Raw genomic sequence first — 23,645 nt, forward strand, 5'->3', positions numbered from 1 at the left:
GAACATTTTCGAGTCAGAGAACAGCTTTTCAAATAAAAACAGGATTAGTTAAACTGACATTAAACGCATTAAAAAATTTGTTTCGTCCCTCAAAGTTAATTGGCGTCATTGGACAGCGCCTTGTGCGATAAATAAAATTTGGTATACAACGACAGACGACAGGAAATTTAAAGACAATTAATTGATGCATTTACCCGCAACAAAACCTAGTCAATAAATTGGGCAAAATTAATATCAATAAAGCGGAATATTATATTCCTTTGCATAATCACAATCTCAAGTGTATTACTTTCGCAAAATTGAATCCTGTTTCGTTGCATTCGCGATTCATACAAACTTTTCTTCCACTAGAAGATAACGATATCCGGGTGGTGCAAAAAGTCAATTGCACCGTCGAAGCGATCTATTTCCTACAGGAAATGGCATTTTCCAAAGAGAGATAAGATCAATTTGTTACCAGAAGAGAATATAAATTTGTTGATTTGTATAAAGTAGTGGTCAGTTATATTTAGGAATTTTAATATTCCTAAAGGAATCGACCCATAAAAATTATTTGCATGAAACAGATTTTGTATTGCATTTATTGATAAGAATGGATTTTAGTTATTTTGTATTAGAAATTTGTATTTAATTTCAGTGATATCAGTACTAGTTGGATTTTTATTCCTGTGCATAAACAAAATCTCGATCCATGCTTTGGAGAATCGGATGCAAGTAATTAATACGCATAACATTACACAGAAATCAGAAATGGTAAACATGTTATTTACCGTCATCATAATATTCCTAAAGGAACCGACCAATTTACACAAAGGAATTTGTTTTTTTTCAGTAGTTGGAAATTAAATTTAATTTTAATGCTACCATCCCTTTGGTTGGAATAAAATTTTGTTTAGCATTCAGAAGTGTGCATATTTTAAACAGGAGAATGTACCAGGAATTTATTATGTATAAAAAATGACAGTTTAGATAAGAATCAAATTAGCATGGACATATCATCATGAGATAGGCATTGTATTTTTTCTGCCAAAAATTTGATGACTGTATCTACTGATATCATCTCAAAAAACCAAAGTTCGCTCAATGGGTATCCCATTAGCTTGGAATACTGTGAAATTGAACAAATATTTTCCTATTTGATTGCAGGTCCATTTTGCTCCTGATATGCGGGAGAAAATTTGGGAAGATGGAACTTGCAAACTAAAATATAATGCTGCAGCCACTTGGTTTTCGTTCCCCCCACTCAAAAAGAAGTGACTACTTTGAAGAAAACTGAACCTTCGCCATCACACTGGGAGAAGAGGCAACACTGCTTGAAAAAAGGGGGAGGAGTTATCCTTTGGCGGATAGCTGTTGGGTGAAGTTTCACGCTGGTGATTGAAGAATAAATAAACATTGTTTATTTCCGGGGAGATATTTCATTCAAAAACAGATTGTGTATGTCCAGAACATCTATAACGGAAAACTGTTGTACGTTCCGGTTCACATTACACTAGAGATTCTCGTCTTCGGGCAAAAATTAACGAATTATAAAAACAAACTGTACTATTACACCACTGGAAAAATCAACATAGGTAACCAAACAAAAATGCAAACTGCAAAACATTTTGCTCTGGAAGTAATGGAACTCATGGTCATGGACACCCTGTATATCACAAAATGAAACACTGCCATCAGCAGCAGGTGTAAGTGCAATACAAGTGTATTGCTTGAAAATTAGGTGATTAGTTCATAATTTTAACACTACAAGAAAAACAAATAAAACATAATACTTACTTAATGGGCTGGCGATTATCGATGACCAACGATAAACTGGCCTCCCTGCGAATCACAGTGACTTCGTGCCATTCTAAATCGTTTAGCTTCACCCCGGGCGGCGAGGCTATCTCGAATTCGCCAGAGCCCAAATTGATATTTACTTTCAGTCTGCTATCATCCAGTCTTAGTATGCAATAGTCGATTGAGCCGGCAACCAAAAAGATCAACGCGTTCGATAATTGACTGCGAAACTTAAAGTGGATATCCGTATGTCCTTTCGCCTCCTTCAGAGGGAGTGATATAAAACTGTTACCGTAAAATGAAGCTGCAAAAGCCTGTGATAACAGAATGTTGTGATTATGTTAACAAACCTTGATCTAAGCAAATACATAACGAGGGTAGAATCAGTACAATTAGCCATTGTAGAAATAAATATTCCATTATAAATTAACATTGGCGAGTAAATTTTCATATTCGTACACTATCATAATAAAATTGATGGGTTCAATGCGCTACTTTGTTTGATCGCTAAAAAATAAGGGAGGTTAAACCGTCATGTTGCGCCCTTACGTGTCATACACACCTATTCTAAAGGTATTCACGTAGAAAATACAGATAAATGCTTTAAAAAATGTCTAAAACTACAATTTTGTTATCATTTATCGTGTTGCACGCCGACATGCGCCCATTTCTGTTTACTAAGAAGATTTACGCAAGCGTGGGTGGTGGAAATGGAGCGAAAAATCGAAAATAGCGTAGGTAGGTAGCTAAAAATAGAAGGGCCAAATTTTAAGTCGACAGTAAATCATAAATTAAGGTAATTATAGCGGTTGCGGTTATGTGCTGTTCCGCTAACAATAACTCCAAAGGGGGTAAATGCCTAGGTGGTATACCCAATATCACAAGACGAAGGAATTAGCGAAAAGGGCCTACACTTTTTGTTCCAATGAATACGATATAGGTAATAACCACAGTCTAGCTATGTGACATAATAGAGCAAGGGAGGGGAAGTAATTGATAAAGCACCCTCGATAGACGCGTGGCAGACGGGACCGGACGAAAGCCCCAGGGTAGAAATTGAGCCTTTCCGCACAAGAAGCTGTACCAACCAGTTTTCCTTTTGAAGCGCATCGCGAGGATGAACAATTTTAAAGCACTGATGAGATTTGGCTTCTGACTATTGCCTATATTGGGCTTTAGCTGTAGCCCTTGCCCTTCCACCTTCTCCTCACATCGGCTCTCAAAATTAGAGACAAAGCATGAGATGAGTGCGAAGGAAACAACTTACAATCCTAGAGAGGCACAATCGCATCGCACGCTCAAATCAGAGAACTGGATATCCCATATATTCAACCACGATCCCGCTGGAGTCGGCGGATGGAGCGGGACTCGGTAGAAAACAAGTTCAGGCTTTTCATTGGAGTACTATAAAGGAGAATAGTATATTGAAAGACAAGTGTTACAATGCGACCTATTGTAATACTCCTATCTTGCGGACACTCGTGGCTACGCGAGTACCTACTTGTACCAACTAGTAACTGCCAACTTAAGAGATGAGTTACCAAAAAAAACGACTATAATCACTGTCTTTGTACAACTGTTTTCGGCCGAAAACAGTTGTACAAAATCATCATTGTGACACCGAAATAGAAAAAAATAATTTTTTCCCTCACACTCCACTCGGAGACCATAGTTTAGAGGTCAGCTTCTTCAAACTCTGAGGCAAGCGGATCATCCCACTTCAAATTTATGCACGTTTTGCCATAGTCTATTATTCTTTACACTATATGGGTTTACTAGCTAAAACATTATCTCAGAGAGCAATTCATGAAGAGGGGTGGGTGGGGAATGCAAGCAACAGGACATACTTCGGCTGTAGGCAGGAGGTGGCTTATTTTATTTCCATGGCGCTCTACGGTTAGACAACACACCTTACATCTGAAAGAATGGCAGTATGAGAAAAAATACGAAACGCGCTGTGTATACAGTGCCACCATGCTCAGAAAAGCCCCGGAAAATATGCGAACTAATTTTGAAATAATTCAGGCTGGCCAATAGAAAGTCTGCAAAACGACGCGATACATTCCGCGCCATAATTATTAATTATTCGGTTTTGACAGTTGACGTTTCACGTTATTTTAGTTTACACTTTGCTTCTTGTATTTGCTTTTTTTACGTTTTCCGTCTCCAGTTTTATATAAACTCGTCTTTTTCAAGACACATATAGCTTGGATCTACGATCTGATAAGGTATTTAATTCCCTTCGTGTTTTTAAATTTTGCATCAGAATGTACGGTCTACATTTCTAGCGCCCTCGGACACGCCCTGTCAGGGACTTTCTGAGCGTGGTGCCACTGTACAACAGATCGCGATAGGTCCTCGATTTCGAACGTTCTGCGCAGATACCGAAGAACAGGGATTTTCACCAATATTTTCACTTAGACCTTCGAATATAAAATATATTTTATATTCAAAGCTTAGACTTAGACACGGAAGAAGGGGACTGATAATAATCATATCAAGGTAATGCTCAGAGTTGAAGCAAATTTTCGTGTGGCAGCCATAGTCTTTAATGCACAAAACTTGTTTACTTTTCGTTTATTCCTGGGGCGGTCACCAGTAACCGCTACCAGGCGCGTCCCCAGGTGGCGGATAGGGGAAAGCCCTCACCGGTACTCCGGCGGGTAGGAGTGAAATAAAATAGCTCCCGCGGACCAACTGGATTGCACTTGGAATCAACAAATGAGCAATGGAAAAAACAATTCTAGGAATAACTACCCCAGGTGGTACGCCAAGCAACTTGGAGAATCCACCCTCATTACTTGAGGCAGGCCCCACGGATTCTGGGGAGGGCCAACTATTGCTTATGAATCCTTTTCAAAGGAACTTCCGCATCCAACGAACGCCGCCAAATGTCCCTCAAACAAGGGTGAGATCAGAGAGCTTTACAAGCTTAAGGGTTATGAAAAAAATCACTAGCCTTAGTAAACCGAATCCTCAGTCAAACATGTCAGACAGCGACAACTCCGCGCTACTCACTACCAGGCAGGAATGGCCCAAAAAACATGTGGCTCAAACCCTAGAAGAAGCCGTACTTAAACTGGAACAAGAACGGAAAATCAGACTGGAATTAGAAGAGCAAATTAAAATCTTAACCTTAAAAGTAGAACAACTCAGTCAAAAAGTCGTAAACACGTATTCTACCGATGAAGATGAATTCACCTTTAAGGAAGAAGACTACACTGAAGTGAGACACCATAAAAAGCGCAAACAAAGGGGGTCTCCTAAAACAGAAGAAATGCTCGACAATAACAAAAGACAGCAAAACACAACAAATGCTAGTACAAAAAATAATAAAGAGGAACTGGCCAGAGAAACAGAATGGGTACGCACCGCTTTAAGCGAGGAAAAGAAAAAGACAACTACCAAGACGAAAACTAAACAGGAAGAACCTAATCGGAAACCCACGGTAGACAGTCAGCACAAAAACGACACGAACCGTTCTCGCAACCACACTAAGGTCGAGCCCAAACCACCTCCAATAATCCTGGAAGATATCACAAACGTTCCAGAACTGATCAACATCTTAACTTCTAAAACCATCCCATCAAACTCATACGAAATAAAATTACTAAACAACGACCAAATTAAAATCAATGCAACTGATCCAAAATCATACAACTCTATTACGAGTGTACTGAAGAATAATAAGACCCAATGGCATTCATTCGAGAATAAGCAGACACGCGATATCAAGGTAATGATTAGGAATCTACATCACTCTTATAATCCCAAAGATATCGTGGACTATTTACAACAAAGAGGATATAAAGCGACAAGTGCCACAAACAAGATGAAGTGGCTCACAGCAAAGCAAACAGAGAAGAAAGAAAATTAAAGAAACTCCCAGAAAGGGAGCCACTCAATATGTTCATTGTGTCTTTTGACAGGGATGAAAACATAAATAGGATATATTGAATCAAAGAGATTCTGAGTAGTATAGTAAAAATCGAACCGTTGAAGAAGACTAAGATTATTCCTCAATGCAAGAATTGCCAGGCCTATTGCCACACACACAATTTCTGCAATAAATTACCACGCTGCGTAAAATGCGCAGGAAGACACAAAACGCAGCTATGCGATAAACCGCGCAATGCACCTCCGAAATGCTGCCACTGCTCGGAAGCACATCCATCAAACTATCGAGGATGCGAAGTGTTTAAAAAGCTTCTGCAATCAAGAAACAGTAAACAAAAATCAGAGAATCGGCTCCCATCACAAAACCCGATAATACCACGGTCCCAGCCGCCTTCTGCACCTCCTACAAAGGCATGGGAAAATAAAACCTCAGCCCCTCAGCTAACCTACAGCCAAGTAACCGAGGGAAAGAAACAAACGGTAACTCCACCGAGCTCGATAGAATCAATGTTAGTGCTAATCATGCAGCGACTTGACAATCTTGAAAAGAAAATAAACTCAGGTAATGGATAGCTCTCTACGAATTATGGAGTGGAACGCGAATGGACTGCTTCGACACAAAGATGAGCTTCAAGCAGTCTTAAGTACAGAAAGAATAGACATTTGCCTGAAAAGAAACGTATGTTAAATTTTTCAACTATACAACATATCACACTATACATCCGTCCAACAAGGCAAGAGGAGGTAGCGCTGTTATAATCCGAGCAAATATAAAACATTACGAAGAAGACAAAATTGCAGAAGAAAACATGCAAGTTACTTCCGTTACAATAACAACAACGAAACAAAAGCTTACTGTGAGCGCAATATATCGTCTTCCTGGTCATCCGATCACTGCAGGGCAGTAGAACTTTTTGATAAATTTAATTATCGATTTATCATAGGAGGAGACTTCAATGCAAAACACCTGCACTGATGGGGCTCCCGATTAACGCATACAACGGGACGCGAGCTGTATAATGCCATCAACGCATACGGATGTGAAGTCATCTCTACTGGTAAGCCTACGTACTGGCCCACGGACTCGGATAAAGTACCAGACTTGATAGACTTCTTCATCACCAAAAACATATCAGCCAACTACACCAACATTGAAGAAGGACACGATTTAAATTCGGACCATTCACCAATCTTGCTTACAATCAGTGATCAAATCATTACAAAACCCCAGACCCAACACTTACCAATAAGCATACGGACTGGGAATACTTCAACTATCTTCTTGAAAATAGCATCAATTTACATGTTCCACTTAAGACAACTGAACAATTAGAGCAAGAGGTGCACGATTTTACCACAACTATACCGAATGCAGCATGGGAAAGTACACCTCTCGTTAGAAAAAGGCTAAAAGGTCTAAATTTGCCGAAAGAAATTAGAAACATGATTGCCGAGAAGCGTAAATTGAGAAGGCGCTGGCATCAAACACGGGCACCACATGACAAAGCAGCACTGAATAGGGCAACCCAACAACTAAGCAAAGAAATCAGGGAGATCAAACAACAATCCATCAACAACTTTCTGTCGGGACTGACTGCAGACAGCTCCACAGAATACTCTATATGGAAAGCAACTAAACTAAATACCTAAAGCACCCAAAGATGCAAATGCCAGCATTATGGAAAGATAACACAAAGTGGGCCAGAAGCAACCAGGAAAGAGCTGACACATTCGCGGATCACCTTGAGAAACGGTTCCAACCCAACCCAGGAACCGAAATCCTTCCAGAATTAACACCAAAAAACTATGAAGACACGATCCCACTGGTCTCAACAAAAGAGGTTGCAGAGGAAATTACATATCTCAACGCAAAAAAAGCCCCTGGGTACGACCTAATAACAGGGACGATCCTCAAGAAATTTGAAAGGAGAGCTTTGGTTAAACTGACAACTCATAAATGCATCGATTCGCTTGAGGTATATCCCGAATGTGTGGAAGGTCTCAGAGATAATAATGCTGCCGAAACCTGGAAAAGATCATCGGGATGTAGAATCGTATCGTCCTATCGCACTGTTACCGATTATATCTAAACTGGTCGAAAAGTTAATCCTGAAAAGACTGAAGATTATCATAGATAAGTACCAACTAGTGCCAACTCACCAATTTGGCTTTCGCAATAAACATACAACCATGGATCAGGTACATCGCATTACAAATACAATCGAAAAATCACTAGAAAGAAAAGCAATCTGCTCTGCGATATTCCTGGACGTAGCGCAAGCATTTGATCGGGTCTGGCACAAAGGTTTACTGCACAAGCTGAATTCAATCCGACCTAAGCAGTACTACCTGATACTGCAATCGTACTTATCAGATCGCAAATTCCGAATTCGTCAAGAAGATGCCTACTCTGACCTAAAGAAAATATGTGCTGGAGTACCACAAGGCAGTGTCTTAGGGCCTGTACTCTATCTGCTATATATTAACGATATGCCCCAGACGTTCAACACAATGGCAGTCGGAAACACAATTGAAGAGTCAGCAGGAAAACTCCAAAAGTCCGTGAATAACGTCACCGCCTGGACCAAGAAGTGGCGAATTAAATTAAATGAGGCTAAGTCCACGTACACTAACTTTACAAATAAAAAACGCATTCAAAGCACAATAGCTGTTAATGGCGTATACATTAAGCCCTCCAATACGGCAAAGTACCTCGGTATGAACCTTGACGTAAAACTTCGTTGGAGCGAACATGTCAAAAAGAAAGTCGTGGAACTGAACATGAAACTCCAAAAAATGTACTGGCTCCTGGGAAGATACTCCGAGCTCTCAACGTACAATAAGGTATTACTGTATAAACAGGTAATACGACCAGTGTGGACATATGGGATCCAGATATGGGGCTGTGCTAAAAAGAACCACATCGATAAAATCCAAACGTTTCAGAATAAAGTGCTGCGCAATATAGCCAATGCACCTAAGTACGTTCGAGCAACCGACCTGCACCGTGACCTCGGAGTGGAGATGGTTAGCGACATCATTAAGAGACATGCTGTCTCACATGCAAATAGAATAAAACAACACATCAATGAAGAGGCGTCCAGGCTCATGATGTCTCGTTTTACCCTTAGGCGGCTCAAGAGGACGAAACCGTTCGAGCTGACATAAATTCAAAAACAACTAAGGACGTCCATTGGGACAAACTTAGCTATCACGCGCGTAGGAATCGTAAAAGACAGACACAAATAGATCGTTACTTCCTAGGAAATAGTTTCTGTTATATGAAAAAAAAAAAAAAACTTTTCGTTTATTAACGAGCTCCTAGCGAGTTTATAATTTTGCGGTGTCTGTCCGTCGTTAGCACGATATTTCGATAACGAATGGACCGATTACGATAAAACTTAGTAGATGGATTCTTTATCAAATTTGCAGATCGGAGTTCGTGAATTGGCATAATGTAGCCCAAAAAATAAGAAAGGCCCTTTTGACATCTCCGTGAATTATGAACCGAATTGCATGAAATTCAATATGCGTATAGCCATAATATATGGTATAGCTTTAGCCATATAAAACGCAATTCCAAAAATTGAGCCTAATCGATCAACATTCAAAGTGCCCTTTTTGCATCTCAACAATTTATAAACCGAATTGCAAACTTTTTTATGTATGAAGGTATTTAAATGAAATTTGATACATAACCACTTGGAATAAAAGCAAATTTAACGCCAGTTTCAAAATTTGGTTTTGCGCATGCGCAGGCAAACTTTCTTATTTATGGAGACATTTAAATAAAATTTGATACATAACCACTTGGAATAAAACCAAATTTAACGCAAATTTCAAAATTTTGTTTTGCGCATGCGAAGTGCGAACTTACTTATTTATGGAGCGATTTAAATGAAATTTTATACATAACCACTTGGAATAAAAGCAAATATAAAGTCTGTTTCAAAATTTGGTTTTGCGCATGCACCGTGCCAACTTTCTTATTTATGGAGGGATTTAAATGAAATTTGATGCATAGCCACATGAAATAAAAGCAAATTTAACACCAGTTTAAACATTTGGTTTTGCGCATGCGCAGTGCCAACTTTCTTATTTATGCAGGCATTTAAATGAAATTTGATACATAGCCACTTGGAATAAAAGCAAAACTAACATCAGGTTTAAAATTTAAAATGTAGCGCCATTTTCCAAATATGGTTTTGTGTAGGATGCGTGCAGTGCCAACTTTTTTATTTATGGAAGCAATTAAATTAAATTTCATACTTATACACTTTAAATAAAAGCAAAACTAATATCAGTTTTAAAATTTAGTTTTGCACATGCTATAGCCATACCCAGGAGCTCGTTTTCTATATTTGTTTAGTTTATTCCATCAACTGTTTGCATTTTTTTTGCTGTGCGTGACCAGTGGCGAGCCTGCATTATACCTATATTGTATAATAATAGGTATAATGAATATTAATTCGTTGGGTCGTGCACAATTTTTCTGTACCTGTTTAAACTGAAAAATAAAAAGCTTGAAATACGTTATTTGAAATTGATGTGGGATGTAATGATGCAGAAATATTAATAAAAAGGGAGTATATTTCTCTAAATTTAAACAGTTGTTTGTTTGTAATTCAAACTACAAATAACGCTTTATAAATTTCATTATTTAAGCATAAACAAGTAAAACGATTTTCGCCCTAAGGCTATAGAAACTTTCGCGCATTTTCCATGCCTTGATCAGTGGGCTATGTTTTTCTTACTAAAAGAATCTATGGTTAAAATTTCAAATAAATAAAAAAAGTTTGCATTGCGCATGCGCACATCTGATTTTTGCAGTAGGCGATATATTTCCATTTACTAGAAGCATATGCGGTTAAAATTTCAACAAAATATATTAAAGAAAAAAGTTGAAATTGCGCAGCCTGCGCATGCGCACATTAATGATCAAGATTTTCTTGGCTCCGGTGCCAGAACTATAGGCTACCTAATTAAAATATAACGAACTAAACGTAGTTGCGGCCTCGGATGGACGGACGGAGAAGTGGTCATAATGAGTTGGAAAATGCTACTATACATAATTAAATCAATCTGAGCAAAAGTAATTAACATATTAAACGTATTAACACTCATTCTTTGTAAGAAGTAAAAAATATTGCATAAAAGTGCTTTTCACTGGTGGAGGAGGGGAGGGTTTTGGTCGAAGATTTCAAGAGGCCCATAGGCGCAAAATCTGTAGATCCCGCCTTAAAACGATATGTATACATACGGTCAATACAGTTGCTGCTTTAACCTGACCTCACTGTAAGCGGCCATGTTACTAGTGTACAAATAACGGAATTTCGACCCGGGCTCGACTAATAGCAGGTGTAGCGTGATGGCGTGCCAAGGATTTTGCGCAATGTTTATTTTGTAGTAGCTCGTATCTCGTAATTTATTCTTTCTCGTACTAACCATCAAACTTTGGATTCACAATTTGCTATTATTTTCATTTTATATAAAATATTAATATCTATTTATCGAAGGCGTGGCGTGCTCCAAGCTTTTGTTTTGAGTACCCTTACTGAGCTTATGCTTTTGTATAATTTTATAAAGTATTTATTTTTGCATTCATGTAAAATTATCAGTGTGATATCGCCTGTACGATTCGATTAGCAATTTATGTCCGTGAAGGGAGCACGGTTCCGATTCTGCGCTGTATACGTTGCTCCCTTATCTCGTGCCCGCTGCCGGACTGTGCGTAAGCAATACGAGAAGGTGAGCCCTCAAATTAACTTTCCTTCTGTTTTATATGTGATTCGGGATGTGAATTAGCATGGATACCTACTGCTGTATTTTCACTAGTACTTTTTCGTGTTAAATTAATTATAGCCGGAGCTGGAGTACATAGAGCCAGGTCATTTTGATGGTTTCTATGTACGTGGAAATTTGCCGTTTTATGCGAGTTATGTTGTTTTGCCTGAATTGAACCGTAGATGTGTTTTTGTACTAAATTGATTTATCGTGTTTTTCCACTAGTATTTATGAGGTCTCTTGTGTTTCGTCCGTCATTTGACTCGATACCTGATACAATTTGGTTGTGATATTTGATTGGTGTACGTTTTGTTGTCGCAGGTACTTCGTTTATTACGTCCGTCGTTTCGACTTGAATCGATAGTTCTAATAACCGCTGCGGCGGGGTGTTAGAGAACCTTTAAATCGTATGGCGGTATATCTACAAAAAAACAAGAGAACTCAGCGAGTTGACTGTGTGACGTTTCAGTTTTTCCAGCAAGCCTACAAAACAGAAGTCTGTATTCGCAGCAATTCGTTCGTAAAAATTTTAACGTGTAGCGTGAAATATTCGCAGCTTGACTTCGAACGTACAAATTGATGCGTGAAGATTTTATCGTTTACCTGCTAGAATCCGATCGCCTACCTGAGAAAGCATTTGTGATAATAACACCCCTACAGATAAGTAACACACCTTATACGAAAGTAAATTCAAGACACCGTTCTGCGCAGTCGTTGAACCGGCTTGGGGAGAATTATTACAGGATTCACTATCATTTAACGTGTTCACGCGGGAGAGTATACTATCAGTACTTATGTTGTTACCTTGAATGTTTGATTTAACCATTTTTTTCCATGGAATGAAGAACCTCATGCAGACCGTACGTAATACAAGTGAGGGGGCTCTAATAAATTTTTTTCCGTTTAAAATACGAGATTTGTAGATTTGATGGTTTACTTATATACCTACTGCTGACATTCGAACTTTTTCGTGTTAAATTAATTATGGACGATGTCGGAAAAAAGTCATGCCCATTGTGACGTTCTTTAGGCACATGCAATTTATCACTTTTTACACTATTTTATACTAAAATGATTTATCTTGTTTTTCCATTTGTAGTTATGATGCCATTTATATCTCGTTTTGATTTGTGTATTTCTTTTTTGCATTATTTTACTTCTTGTATTTGTGTGTCTCGCCAGGTTTTTTTCTTGCTGGAACGGAACAAAGCCTCGTGCGTAATAAATTTCATTTTTCTTATTCTCTTCGGACGTACAAAAATTCTGTCTTTTATTTAATTCCCTCCCCGATTGTGTCTCACGTTCCACCATATAAAAGAATTCTGTAGTAAAAAGTAGTAGTGTTCCATTCATACCACCCAGTCTTTACTGAATGCTACCTAGATCTGAAAGTGCTGCAAAAGTCCAACGTTTTGATATCAAAAGTTAGATCGAGTTGCTTATTGTAATTGTTCCCCAGAGTTGTCAACTGTAAATAGGTATAGGATAAGTCACCATTTTCAGTGTCTGCTTTACATACCAGGACGATATATTAATTTCTCTGCTATAAATAATCTCCGATAGTAACGCCTTGTTAAAAAAGCAAGTTTAATGACCTCATTTCAAAAAAAAATGTGTATAGGAATTTTATTTAACGTCATCATAATATTCCTAAAGGAACCAACCTACGTGAATCAATTGCACGAAGCAGTAGGAAGTCGTCGCAGGCCACTGGACAGTTTCGGCGAGTAACGATCAGGATGGTCTTAAGAAGAGAGGATTGTCATCATACGTTAAGAGTCTTATTTGTACCAACACAAGTTACCCATTTGAAACACCCCGTATATATGGAAATGCATTTTGCGGAAAAAAAATTATTTCCTTATAACTATATTCATAAATTAACAAAGCGTAGGAATGTACAAATAATTAAGTATCAATTAACTAACGTATTTACAAAAGTTGAAGTGGGCAGATTGAAGTTGAACCTTGAGTCATCCATTTTATTAGAATCGTCCAAACAAAGCCGTTCCCTAATGCCCGTCGCCGTGGGACGCTCCATTGGATTACTCGACAGCATGGAATTCAACAAAGGAAGCTAAGAGAAGTATATAACATGCAATTATATGTGTCCATTCACTACTCACCTCTTTCGAAATTTTTGCAGTAAACTCCTTAGGGTACTTACGTTGACGCACATTTGATAAAACGTTGACCCTTTCCATTTCAGTATTAAATGCAACTAGGAGTTCAAACAATATTATACCTAAAGAATAAATATCAACTTTAGAGTCGTATTGCTGAGCGTTTAGTTGTTCTGGGCTCATATACAAATGTGTCCCTGCAATATACAAAAGTGATTTTGTGTTTCAAATTAAATTTGCTCGTTATACCAACTGCATTTGTATAACTCTTTTTAAGGGATAATTTGGAGTAATCGTCATCATCATCCGCATCATACTCCTTAATACTGGTAACCAATCCAAAGTCTCCCACTTTTATTTGCCCTTCCAATGAAAAAAATATATTGCTGGGCTGTATGGAAAACAATAAGAATAAATAAACCACAATACAGAGCGTAACACCTTCAGGTCCCTATGTATTAAATGTCTGAAGTGAACATATTCCACAGCCTCAACTATTTGCCCAAATATTGCCAGGGACTGACTTCGATCCCTAACAGAGCAAGTGCTTAACCACTCTTTCAAGCTTTGTTTACAGCACAACTGCATTTGTATATACAGGTATATGGGCGAAATGCATACAGTACACGAATTGGAATCCCGCCTTTGGTTGTACTTTGAAACAGTGCTCTCTTTAGAGCGTTTTGATGTTGGAGTATTCGCACTATTTTCAAAAACAATCGACGAACCATCGCCAACGCTCTCATTTCTGTTGTACTCGTCGAAAAATCCGGTCTCAAACGAGCAATGCGATTCAACATTTTTCGCGAATGTCGAAAACAGGCGACTTGGAGCACTGGTGGAATTGTACGAACTAAAATCGCTAAAATGAAAAAGTATTAATAATAATAATTATTATTATTATTAATTACGCCCCGCCCTCGAATGTTCAACACCAACCTTAACAAGCGCTGGTCGTGCTCGACTTGCCAACCGTATGGAGGAGATTCCAACCAAGCGTTGTAATACCGCACGATGTTACGATGATCCAATTTTGCCAAAGCTTTCACCTCTCTCATCATTCGATCTTTGGCCGTTTCCCTAGTAATTTAAAATTTGTAGAGGTGAATCAATAGCAAGTGAATCAAGTTTATTTAGGCCACTCCCCCTAAAGCTCGTATCACGTGACATTTTAATGAACTAATTTAGCCCCCCCCCATGTCTGAAACGAATTCCACATAGCTAGCACTATGCTCCCCTGATGTATCACATATAATAACCAAAAACATATAATGGATAAGGAGTTAAGAACTAATGTCAAATTCACATAAAAAATAATAATATAAGACACTTTGCAAAATAAAATTATAGAGAACTATCATTCTGGGGGTTAAGCTTATTTACAACTACAGCAGCACATAAGATGATATTAAATTAAAAATTACCTTTTTGGTAGAGTAATCCTTTTGATTGCATATTCGCACTCATCGAACTTTTTCTTGGCATGAAACACAACTCCAAAACCACCTTTACCCAAACATGCGATCGGATCAAATTCGGTCATGTATCTGGAGGTGAATGCCGTTTCGTCAGTTTCGGATGGCGGAGCAGGAAGGACCACATTGTCATGTTTATAAAACCGCGGCAATTTGTAGGTGAAAACCATGTTGAAAATAAACATCAACGTAATAATAATTACGAGAGCTTCTTTCCTAAAATGAGAGAAATCGTAAACATGTCACTTGATTTTGTGGTTAATAAAGTTCAGCATTCTGTTGTCTATTTCTTTTATGCAAAGACTATAGCAACATTAATGCTAAGTCTTAAGCCTATCAAAGATGGAAATATCTCATTGACCTAAACCGTACTCTAACTGGCCCTGACTATGATAAAGAATCTTGTCAGTTTATCGTTTGCAGTACATTTACCTAATTTTCAAAATGGGCTTCATAGCGAACGTGAACGAAAGTATGTCTGGTGATAACCATCCATAACAATAAACGTATTGCAGAAAGCGAGCGCGGTTGCCACGACCTCTGGAGACCTGAGTTCTGTTTAAAGGCGAACACGTGGCCATAATGCAGGTTTATTATTGATTTAAAAAGGTACGCTAGTCGAGTTCGTTGGGTTCAGAAAGGTAGGCGCGTTTTGGAATGGAAGTACCTGGTTCACGGTTACTGATGTTTGCTTATGAACAGATACCTAACTTTACCGACGTTACCATGGTTCCTCACTTTGTCGTCCTGTCCGTCGTTCTGCGCTAAGGTTCAGTCCTAAACCTTGTATCGGCTTCAGGTTATACAAAATTGGTTAAAATTCTTATTTATGCAACAAAATTTGTTGGAATAGAAACTTCAATGCCTCAGTGCCTAAGACATGATCCGTATGCATTTTTCGTGACCACAATATTTTTAGGCAAAAGAAGTTAAAATCGTTATTTATGGACCAATTTTGTTGGGAAAAAAACCAAAGACGATTCTTTGGTATCCATCAAGAAGTGATTCATATGGATTTGTAAACAAAGTGTTTATGCACTAATTCGCTTAGTAAAAAGACCAAAACGCGATTGCTCAGTGCTCTCGAAGTGATTTTGCGGTCAAATATGTTTATCCAAAAGATGTTAAAATCGTTATTTATGCAGCAATTTTGTTGGAAAAGAGACCAAACGCTGGTGGCGAAGATATGTATTTTTGGTGACCAACATATTGGTAGCCAAAAGATGTCAAAATGTTTATTAATGAATGAATTTCGTTAGGAAAAAGACCATAGTCGATTGTATTGTTGTGTAACGCCATGTTATATTATCATGTAGCCGTTATTTCGAACGAAACACCAAAAATAATTTTATTTAATGGTTTGCGAAAAGTAGTCTTTATGAGGGAAAAGTGAATTAATTTCAAGAAAATGCACATCTGGTGCTGAGTAACAAGGACGCAAGTATTTCGAAGAATGGCGCGTTTCATAGTAGAGTAGGGACGTTTGGCTACCTCCATTGTAATTGGCGATTTATTTGAAATTTCACAAAGAAAGAAAAAATTCTGTAGTGGAAGTGGTGGTCCTTTAAATACGGAAGACAACGAGAAGTTTTAATTCATGGCCCAATTTTATAGCAGGTTTAAAGAGGATCTTTTGACTTTTAGATCTTTGCAACTTACATTCGTAGGTACCATAATTTTTTCACTTTTTCGTAAACTTACTTCGGCAACCATATTTAAATCATCAATATTTTGTCTTTGGAGTTTTGCTAGTGATATTTGTAAGTGCCGTAAGAATTTTTGGTACTTTTCCTAAATTTATTTCGCAATAAGTTTACTGTACCGTATTTACTGCTTTTGCTTTGTCTTGCACCTAAATTTCTACCGCTACGTCTAATTGCAATGTAAGCTTTTGCTACTTTCTGTTCCCTTAATTATAAGAGGATATTGTTTTTCTTTCCTGCATTTGATTTCCCGTAGCTACCGCTAATTAATTTGTGCTTAGTTGGTTGCCTTCCCGTTAGGGTAATCGCTAGCGTATACGTGTGGCATTGCGCATGCGCAAAATCAAACTTTGAATTTGGTGTTAGTTTTGCTTTTATTCCAAGCGCCTATATATTATATTTCATTTAAATGCTTTTGTAAATAAGGTGTTTACATATAGTTTTATTTAAATATCTTCATAAATTAAAAAGTTAGCATTGCACATGCGTTAAGCAAATTTTTGACACTGCGCATGCGCACAACCAAAAATATCGGTACGCACGGGATTCTTGCACCAAGCCCTTTCAAATAAGCTCCATGTCGTCAAAATCGGTTCAGTCATGTAGAAGTAGTACATGTGACGGACGGACGACAAAGTGCAGTCATTAGCGTTTTTTCCACTTTGAGGAAACTGCGCTAAAGAATTAGGCCTTGAACGGCTCAATTTTGAAAATTGATATCTCTATTTAGACATGTCAGTGTACAAAAATGTCACATGAGACATGTTAACAAGCTGTTCTTGTTCACTATTGTAAATGTAAATGAATAGTGCGCGAAGATTCGCGATAGATAGTCTTAAGTTCTCCACTGCAAAACACTACAAAATACTAACCACCAATCCCATATAGTCTCCTGTGATACTTTTGGTGGGATTGTTGAATTTGTCCCATTGTTACCACAAACAAGTTTCTCGTCTGTATAGAGATAAAATCCATTGCCTAAGACAGCTTCATTTAATTGAAGGATTTGCGGAAAACTGCACCTTACCATTGACATACTCGGACCCATATAACACTGACAAAGCGGTTGAATCATCTGTGTCGTTATCTATTCCATCAATCTCGAGAACTGCCGGAACGGGTTTCCATGGAATTTTAGCCAAACTTTGACTTTCTATAACTGTACAGTAATGCGATTAGCTGCCACCACTGGCGGGGGAATTTTGACAGAACACTTACCCGAATCTTTATCACCACCTCGTTGCCTTAGGTGCAAAATATTCTTCATGCTCGTTGATTCGTGTATATACAACTGCTTGTTGTGCATCCCTACGTAGATAGACGGTGTGTCGGCCTTCTTCTTTGACACCATAACCGCAGGTGAACTGAACAAATTTAACGGTGTCACTTCTCTGCCATCCCATCTCCAAATCGCGACAATCGGCGTATCAAATTTGTATTGCCATATAATGTTAGTGGGTTTCTCCATATGGGACGCCGACAAAAGACCTTCGGGTAAGACGGCGCTTATATTTATATTGGTTACTTTCATATTAGTGTTGACACAACTTAAATACGGTATTTTGATGTTGTGTTGACCAACGGTAAAATTCCACCTGTTGGAATTACAGAGTGTACACCTTGTAGTTCATGTTAATTTGGATTTAGCAAAAAAAATAGGAGTCTGACCACAACCTCCAACTCAATGTTAAGACTTCACACCGAAAATGACTGCAATGTCCAGTTTTTGTTAATGATCATTAACATGCCATTAAGGCTGATGTTGTATGTTGAACAAAACGAAAAACCGGCATTATTTTTCTGAATATATCATTTTTTTACAATATATATACAGTGTGTCCACTAAATGCGCAGTATATTGGAAACTTTTTTATTAATATTACAAAAAAAAATTCTGATTATCTGAAACATAAAATGCAACCATCAGATATCAATTTTTCAGCCGTATACGAGGTATGTCAAATAATATGAATTTTGCTCAAGAATAAAATACCATTGTTTGTTATATCGAAAATTGTTATCAAGAAAAAAATTAAGCTTATTACGCAATTATTATTTAGCACTATATTCAAATTAATAATTGTAAAATAAATTATTTTGTCATTTTAGGACATTTTTTGATAACAATTTTCGATATTATAACAAATAAAGGTATTTTTCCTCTTGAGCAAAATTCACATTACTTATTTGAATTTTGAAAAAAGTTTATATCTGATGGTAGCATTTTGTGTTTCAGATCATGCAGAACTTTTTACATAATCTTAATAATAGAAAAGTTTGACATATGCTGCGAACTTATGTGGACACACTGTGTATACTGCTATGGTTTTGGAGAAATATATATTTTTGTAACAATACAAACACTAAACGTTCGTTAACAGATATATAGATATTTGTGCACACAAAACCTCTAAATTATATAAACTCTAGTTCCTACATTTACCGCAAGAAGCGTCACCTGCGTAAAAATTCCCATCATTTCAGTGCATGTTTTAAAACTATTGAAAAAACTCGACCTTGAAATGGCATCATACGAATTCTTCATAAATAATTATAATGATTAATAATCTAAGTTCATTTTTACTGAAGAGAAAGTGACTACTGCTGCCGTGCCTTTTTATACATAATTACTTAATATATTGTAGCGAATATTCCAGAACTCCCGATAAACATCGAGGCGCCATGAAAGATTAGTTAGACTCGGAAGTTTCCCGGAGATGTCAAGAAAGAGGGGAGGGGGGGTTGCTATATAATCAAATCGAAGTATGATTCAGTTCAATTCCAATTACGACGCCGAAGTCATTAATAGTTCGGGCTGTTATAAATTGTGTAATCGTGAGTGATACATAATATTTTATTTCAATACTGTTATAAAATTAATGTCGTCTGAATTCAGAAAGCCGCTGTCTGCCAATAATCTGCAATCAGATAAAACAAAAACAAAAAGAGAGAGGGAGATTACGAACAGTACGGCATATAAGTGCGAGGCAAATCTAATGTTTGACACGTCAATCAACTCGAATACTGAAATTGCAATCAACAATAATCCAAGTTACGTTAGACAGCAAAAGAAAAATTTCTATTGACATGAGTTGTAGGTATAAATGGAAATTCACAAAAATAACCGTTATCTCAAGAAGACTACTGTACAAAGCAAAAATAACTCAATTCCTATCCAACAACAGTAAACTATGTAAGTAACAACAAAAGTAACGTAATGTACACACAACACACAAGGAAACAGATATTTAATACACATCCAATATAAAACCATTTTAAAAAAGCACCATACAAAGTCGAAGAAAAAAGTGGCGTGTTATGTTCTTTTATAGTAACAACGATCGAAGTAACAAAGCAAACAATGAAATTGTACAGGTATCTTGGTATCACTTGTACGCAAGCGTTAAGAAGAGAAGGGAAGAAATTTAAAATAGGGAATCTTCATGACCTCTAGCGGTAGAATAAGAAAAACTACGAAATAACATTGATAAAATTAATCTAACTACAATCAATTTACAGAGAAATACCTATACAGGTGGCGTAACGTGTGTTAAATAAAAATCATCAACAAGAAATTTTATTTTATTATCCGTTCTTCTAGTTTTCAGGGTCCCAGAATTTAATTTCGCGCTGTTGTCCGTGTTCGCAACCATATCCTCTATTTCGCAATTCAGCACACTTTTAATTTTGTACGTTTAAAACTTCCGCTATTGGTCGCATTCACAGTAATAGTTTCTAAGGCGTAAATTATCCCCTTGTAACTGAGGGTTATCCAAAATAACAGTTGATTCGACCGACTTAGCTTACGCCTCACCGCACATTTTAACACAAGATAAAATCCACCCTACGGTAATTTTCAGGTGGTTGACTTAACACCCCCCTGCGCTAATTTTACAGATAACTTTGCTCACGGTTTAACGCACACTGCCTGACGTTTCACCTAGAACAACCCACTACTTTACTTTTGTGATTAATGACGCGAATCTTTTCCACCAATAAACTAATTTTACACAACCAATCAGATTCCTCGAGGTCCTAAATCAACTTAAGTGGAGTGATGTTCACGAGACAGCGACTACAAAATAAACAAAATTTTTCCTTCTGAACCAATCACTATTCATAACTTTGGCGCCTAACGTTTTCAAACGCATTACAAAGAGAGGACCGTATTTACGGACCATTCACGCATGTTACACAACCAAAAAATTGCTAAATAATTATCAAACCCTTTATATTGCCATCCATGCGAGGTTTTTAAATCACAAGACGAATTCCTGCAGATGGCACTGCTTGCAGGAAGTCTCGGAACTATGGTTAATATATTTTATGTTTTGTGAGCACAAAAATATACTATGTGCACCTAAAATGGTCCTTTCTTAATAAGTACAGTAAGAAATGCGATATCACCAGTAGTCGTGTGTGAGTGAGGAGGTACGAAAACAGCCTTTGAGCACTGTGGCATAGACCCCCCCACCCCTGTTTAATGACCACAATAGCTTACCTTTCAACACCAGTGCGAGGTTCGACAGCACGAACTGTGTGCGTCTTCCGTTCGACAATAATAACATCCAACACATCCTCTGTATACTCGGTTGTATTATGACATCCTCCCAATGAGCATTCATACAGAGTCTGTCCTGTATGTAACGCAACCCCATACGTTCGAACCTCTCTACCACCTGAAATTACAAATTAACTCGCAACTAATGAGCACACGCTCTTACCTGCAACGGCCAAATCGTCTAAATATCGAAAGGATGATGTTAATAAAGAATCTGCGGAAATAGGTAGTGGATCGACAGTAATTCCGTTAAATTTGTATAAACTGCCCGACAACGAAGGTATAATTCGAATCCATTGGCCATTATTTGACAACTAAGACACCGGATGTTTTATACAGATAATAATCGACTCGTATACCTACCTCTAACTGGTGTATATTAGAGTTTAACAGAGAACCAGGTCCCGTGCCAATCTGCCAAGCCAGAGTTCCCGTGGAGGTGAGAGCAGAAAACGCTCCATCAAGTGTGCTTACAAATATTAACCTAAAATATTCCTATTACTTAGATCCACATCCGTTGGAGAAACTCACTCTGTTTGCTTGTTATCCTCGGTACAGTGAGGCAGTTGGGCGATATCTTGCGTACTTAGTGATAGAAGGGAACATATTAGGAGACATAGAAAAGGAAAGTTTAGGGAAACCATTTTTCACTCGGAGATCTACATAACTTATCTTATCGTAATCATTTGATCACATACTTGGCGATTAAATTGAAAAGGTTTTGTTATTCAAAATGAAAATGAACAGATTTGAATGGAGGGTTTTTAACATCCTACCCTACACGTCATTTATGCAATGTTTACCTTTTGCAGTGGGACGCAGAGTTGCCAACTTTTCGTTCACACATATCGCCAAAATGATCTCTGGATATCGCCCAAAATCGCAAAAGTTGGGATTTCTTAAAATCGCCCAAAATCGCAAGGTTTTCCAAATAAATTTCACAATAAAACGACAAAATAAAATTGAATTTATTTCATATTAAAAAATCCCATATTCACAGATAGTAGCTAAAGGTAACACAACAGATAATAAAACAACAGATATGCGCGCATGTAAATACTACGTCCTAATGAGACTAATGAGAATGAGAGAAATTAAATGTAATAAGTTCCCGTAAGCGTTTTCGGAGTCGCCCAATTTGCGATATATCGCAAATGTTAAAAAATGGGAGCTTTTTTGGATTTTGTATCGCCCATTTTGCGATAAATCGCCCAAGTTGGCAACCCTGAGTGGGAGTTCCAACCATAATATATATGGTTCCAACCATATATATGGTTCCAACATTCGGCCATTTTCGGTAGCCATTTGTAAAACTGATATAAAGGATGTAAAGTAAAAAAGAAGCTTCAAAAGAGTAAAATCAAGACAAAGCTTACAAAGAATGGTTTTGTGGTAATTGTTTTAGGTAAATAAAAGTGTACTTAATGCTATAATGGTACAAACATTTTATTTTCAATATCTATAATAGGTACTTTTTATATATCAAAACATATAATTACATATGCATGTTTTTTTCAAAAGTAAACTGAGAATATGAGAATTTATCGTTTGGGAGCCACGCCTTCTTCTCCTCCACACTCTTCTTTTGCTTCTCCTCCTCCTCCTGCGGTGATATAGGCATGCGTTTCTTTTTATCATTTGTACCATTGAATTTATAAGTTATAAATTCAATGATTTGTACCTCTAGCTAGGTTTTAGATTGTTTTTTTTTTCACTTTTGTTGGAATGCAAACTTATACAAAAATGTTTAATGAAGCTATAGACGGCCCATGTGAGATATCCTCTTCAACGGCGTCACCTTGAGAGGTTTCACCCTGTATATACAACTTATAACACAACCACTAAACTAAAAAAAAGGAATGCTGATGCAATGAAAATAAACTGACTCAAATTCATTTCGCGTGTAATTAAATTAATTCTGGGCCAGAAGTAATATTTATATAAATTTTGATCATTCTTTAAATACGTGGAAGTTATCGAATTAATTGTTTCTGGTGTGTACCGACTTGTTGTCTGTATATTAACATTTTCTAGGTGAATGAGGCTGTCGTGGGGGTGGCAAAAACTGTAACCAAATGAATTACGACACCTAATGCTATGGTTGACCTCGACTCTCAACTGTAGACTGTGATACCACTAGGAGCGAGTTATCTATCTCGGGGGAGAGATTCTGCTAATAAAAGCTCTTTTGAAATTTGTGGCCACAAGTGAGATTTTAGAAAGTTTAGTGTATTCAGTTAGGTATTATTCGTAATATCATATCCATCCAAATTTTATATTCATCGATTGGTATGTATATCCAATTCTACGAAAGTTACAGGGG

The 23,645-nt window shown here is 37.4% G+C and overlaps 2 protein-coding genes across 4 annotated transcripts in view; both read right to left on the reverse strand.

Annotated features, from left to right (window-relative positions):
* Positions 1-3,209, reverse strand: part of LOC116165932 (chondroitin sulfate proteoglycan 4) — a 60,305-nt gene extending 57,096 nt beyond the window's left edge. Inside the window, exons 1-3 of one of the 2 annotated variants that reach the window (XR_004144216.1) lie at positions 2,342-3,209; positions 2,130-2,286; positions 1,777-2,083 (exon numbers count right to left, since the gene is read on the reverse strand). Coding sequence is in view for 1 of the 2 variants with exons in the window: in XM_031480702.1 (XP_031336562.1) it covers positions 1,777-2,083; positions 2,130-2,199 (377 nt within the window). In the remaining variant the exon portion in view is untranslated. The remainder of the gene's footprint in view (positions 1-1,776; positions 2,084-2,129; positions 2,287-2,341) is intronic. The other variant, XM_031480702.1, reaches the window with a different exon arrangement.
* Positions 3,210-13,313: 10,104 nt separating this feature from the next.
* LOC116165635 (eukaryotic translation initiation factor 2-alpha kinase-like) lies at positions 13,314-22,154 on the reverse strand. 2 transcript variants are annotated; one of them, XM_031480243.1, is made up of 13 exons: positions 21,854-22,154; positions 21,686-21,806; positions 21,486-21,636; positions 21,263-21,440; positions 17,980-18,356; positions 17,789-17,914; positions 17,634-17,739; positions 15,008-15,274; positions 14,523-14,663; positions 14,025-14,445; positions 13,833-13,974; positions 13,587-13,780; positions 13,314-13,537 (listed from the first exon to the last, which is right to left on the reverse strand). In XM_031480243.1, the coding sequence occupies exons 1-13, from the start codon at positions 21,964-21,966 to the stop codon at positions 13,376-13,378; spliced, it is 2,499 nt and encodes an 832-aa protein (XP_031336103.1). In that variant the 5' UTR covers positions 21,967-22,154; the 3' UTR covers positions 13,314-13,375. The 2 variants fall into 2 exon arrangements, with proteins under 2 accessions (XP_031336103.1, XP_031336102.1); XM_031480242.1 differs by having other exon boundaries at positions 17,789-17,920.
* Positions 22,155-23,645: the final 1,491 nt, after the last annotated feature.

The sequence above is a fragment of the Photinus pyralis genome, unplaced genomic scaffold (genome assembly GCF_008802855.1).
Source record: "Photinus pyralis isolate 1611_PpyrPB1 unplaced genomic scaffold, Ppyr1.3 Ppyr1.4_LG3a, whole genome shotgun sequence".
In the NCBI taxonomy this organism is placed as follows: domain Eukaryota; kingdom Metazoa; phylum Arthropoda; class Insecta; order Coleoptera; family Lampyridae; genus Photinus; species Photinus pyralis.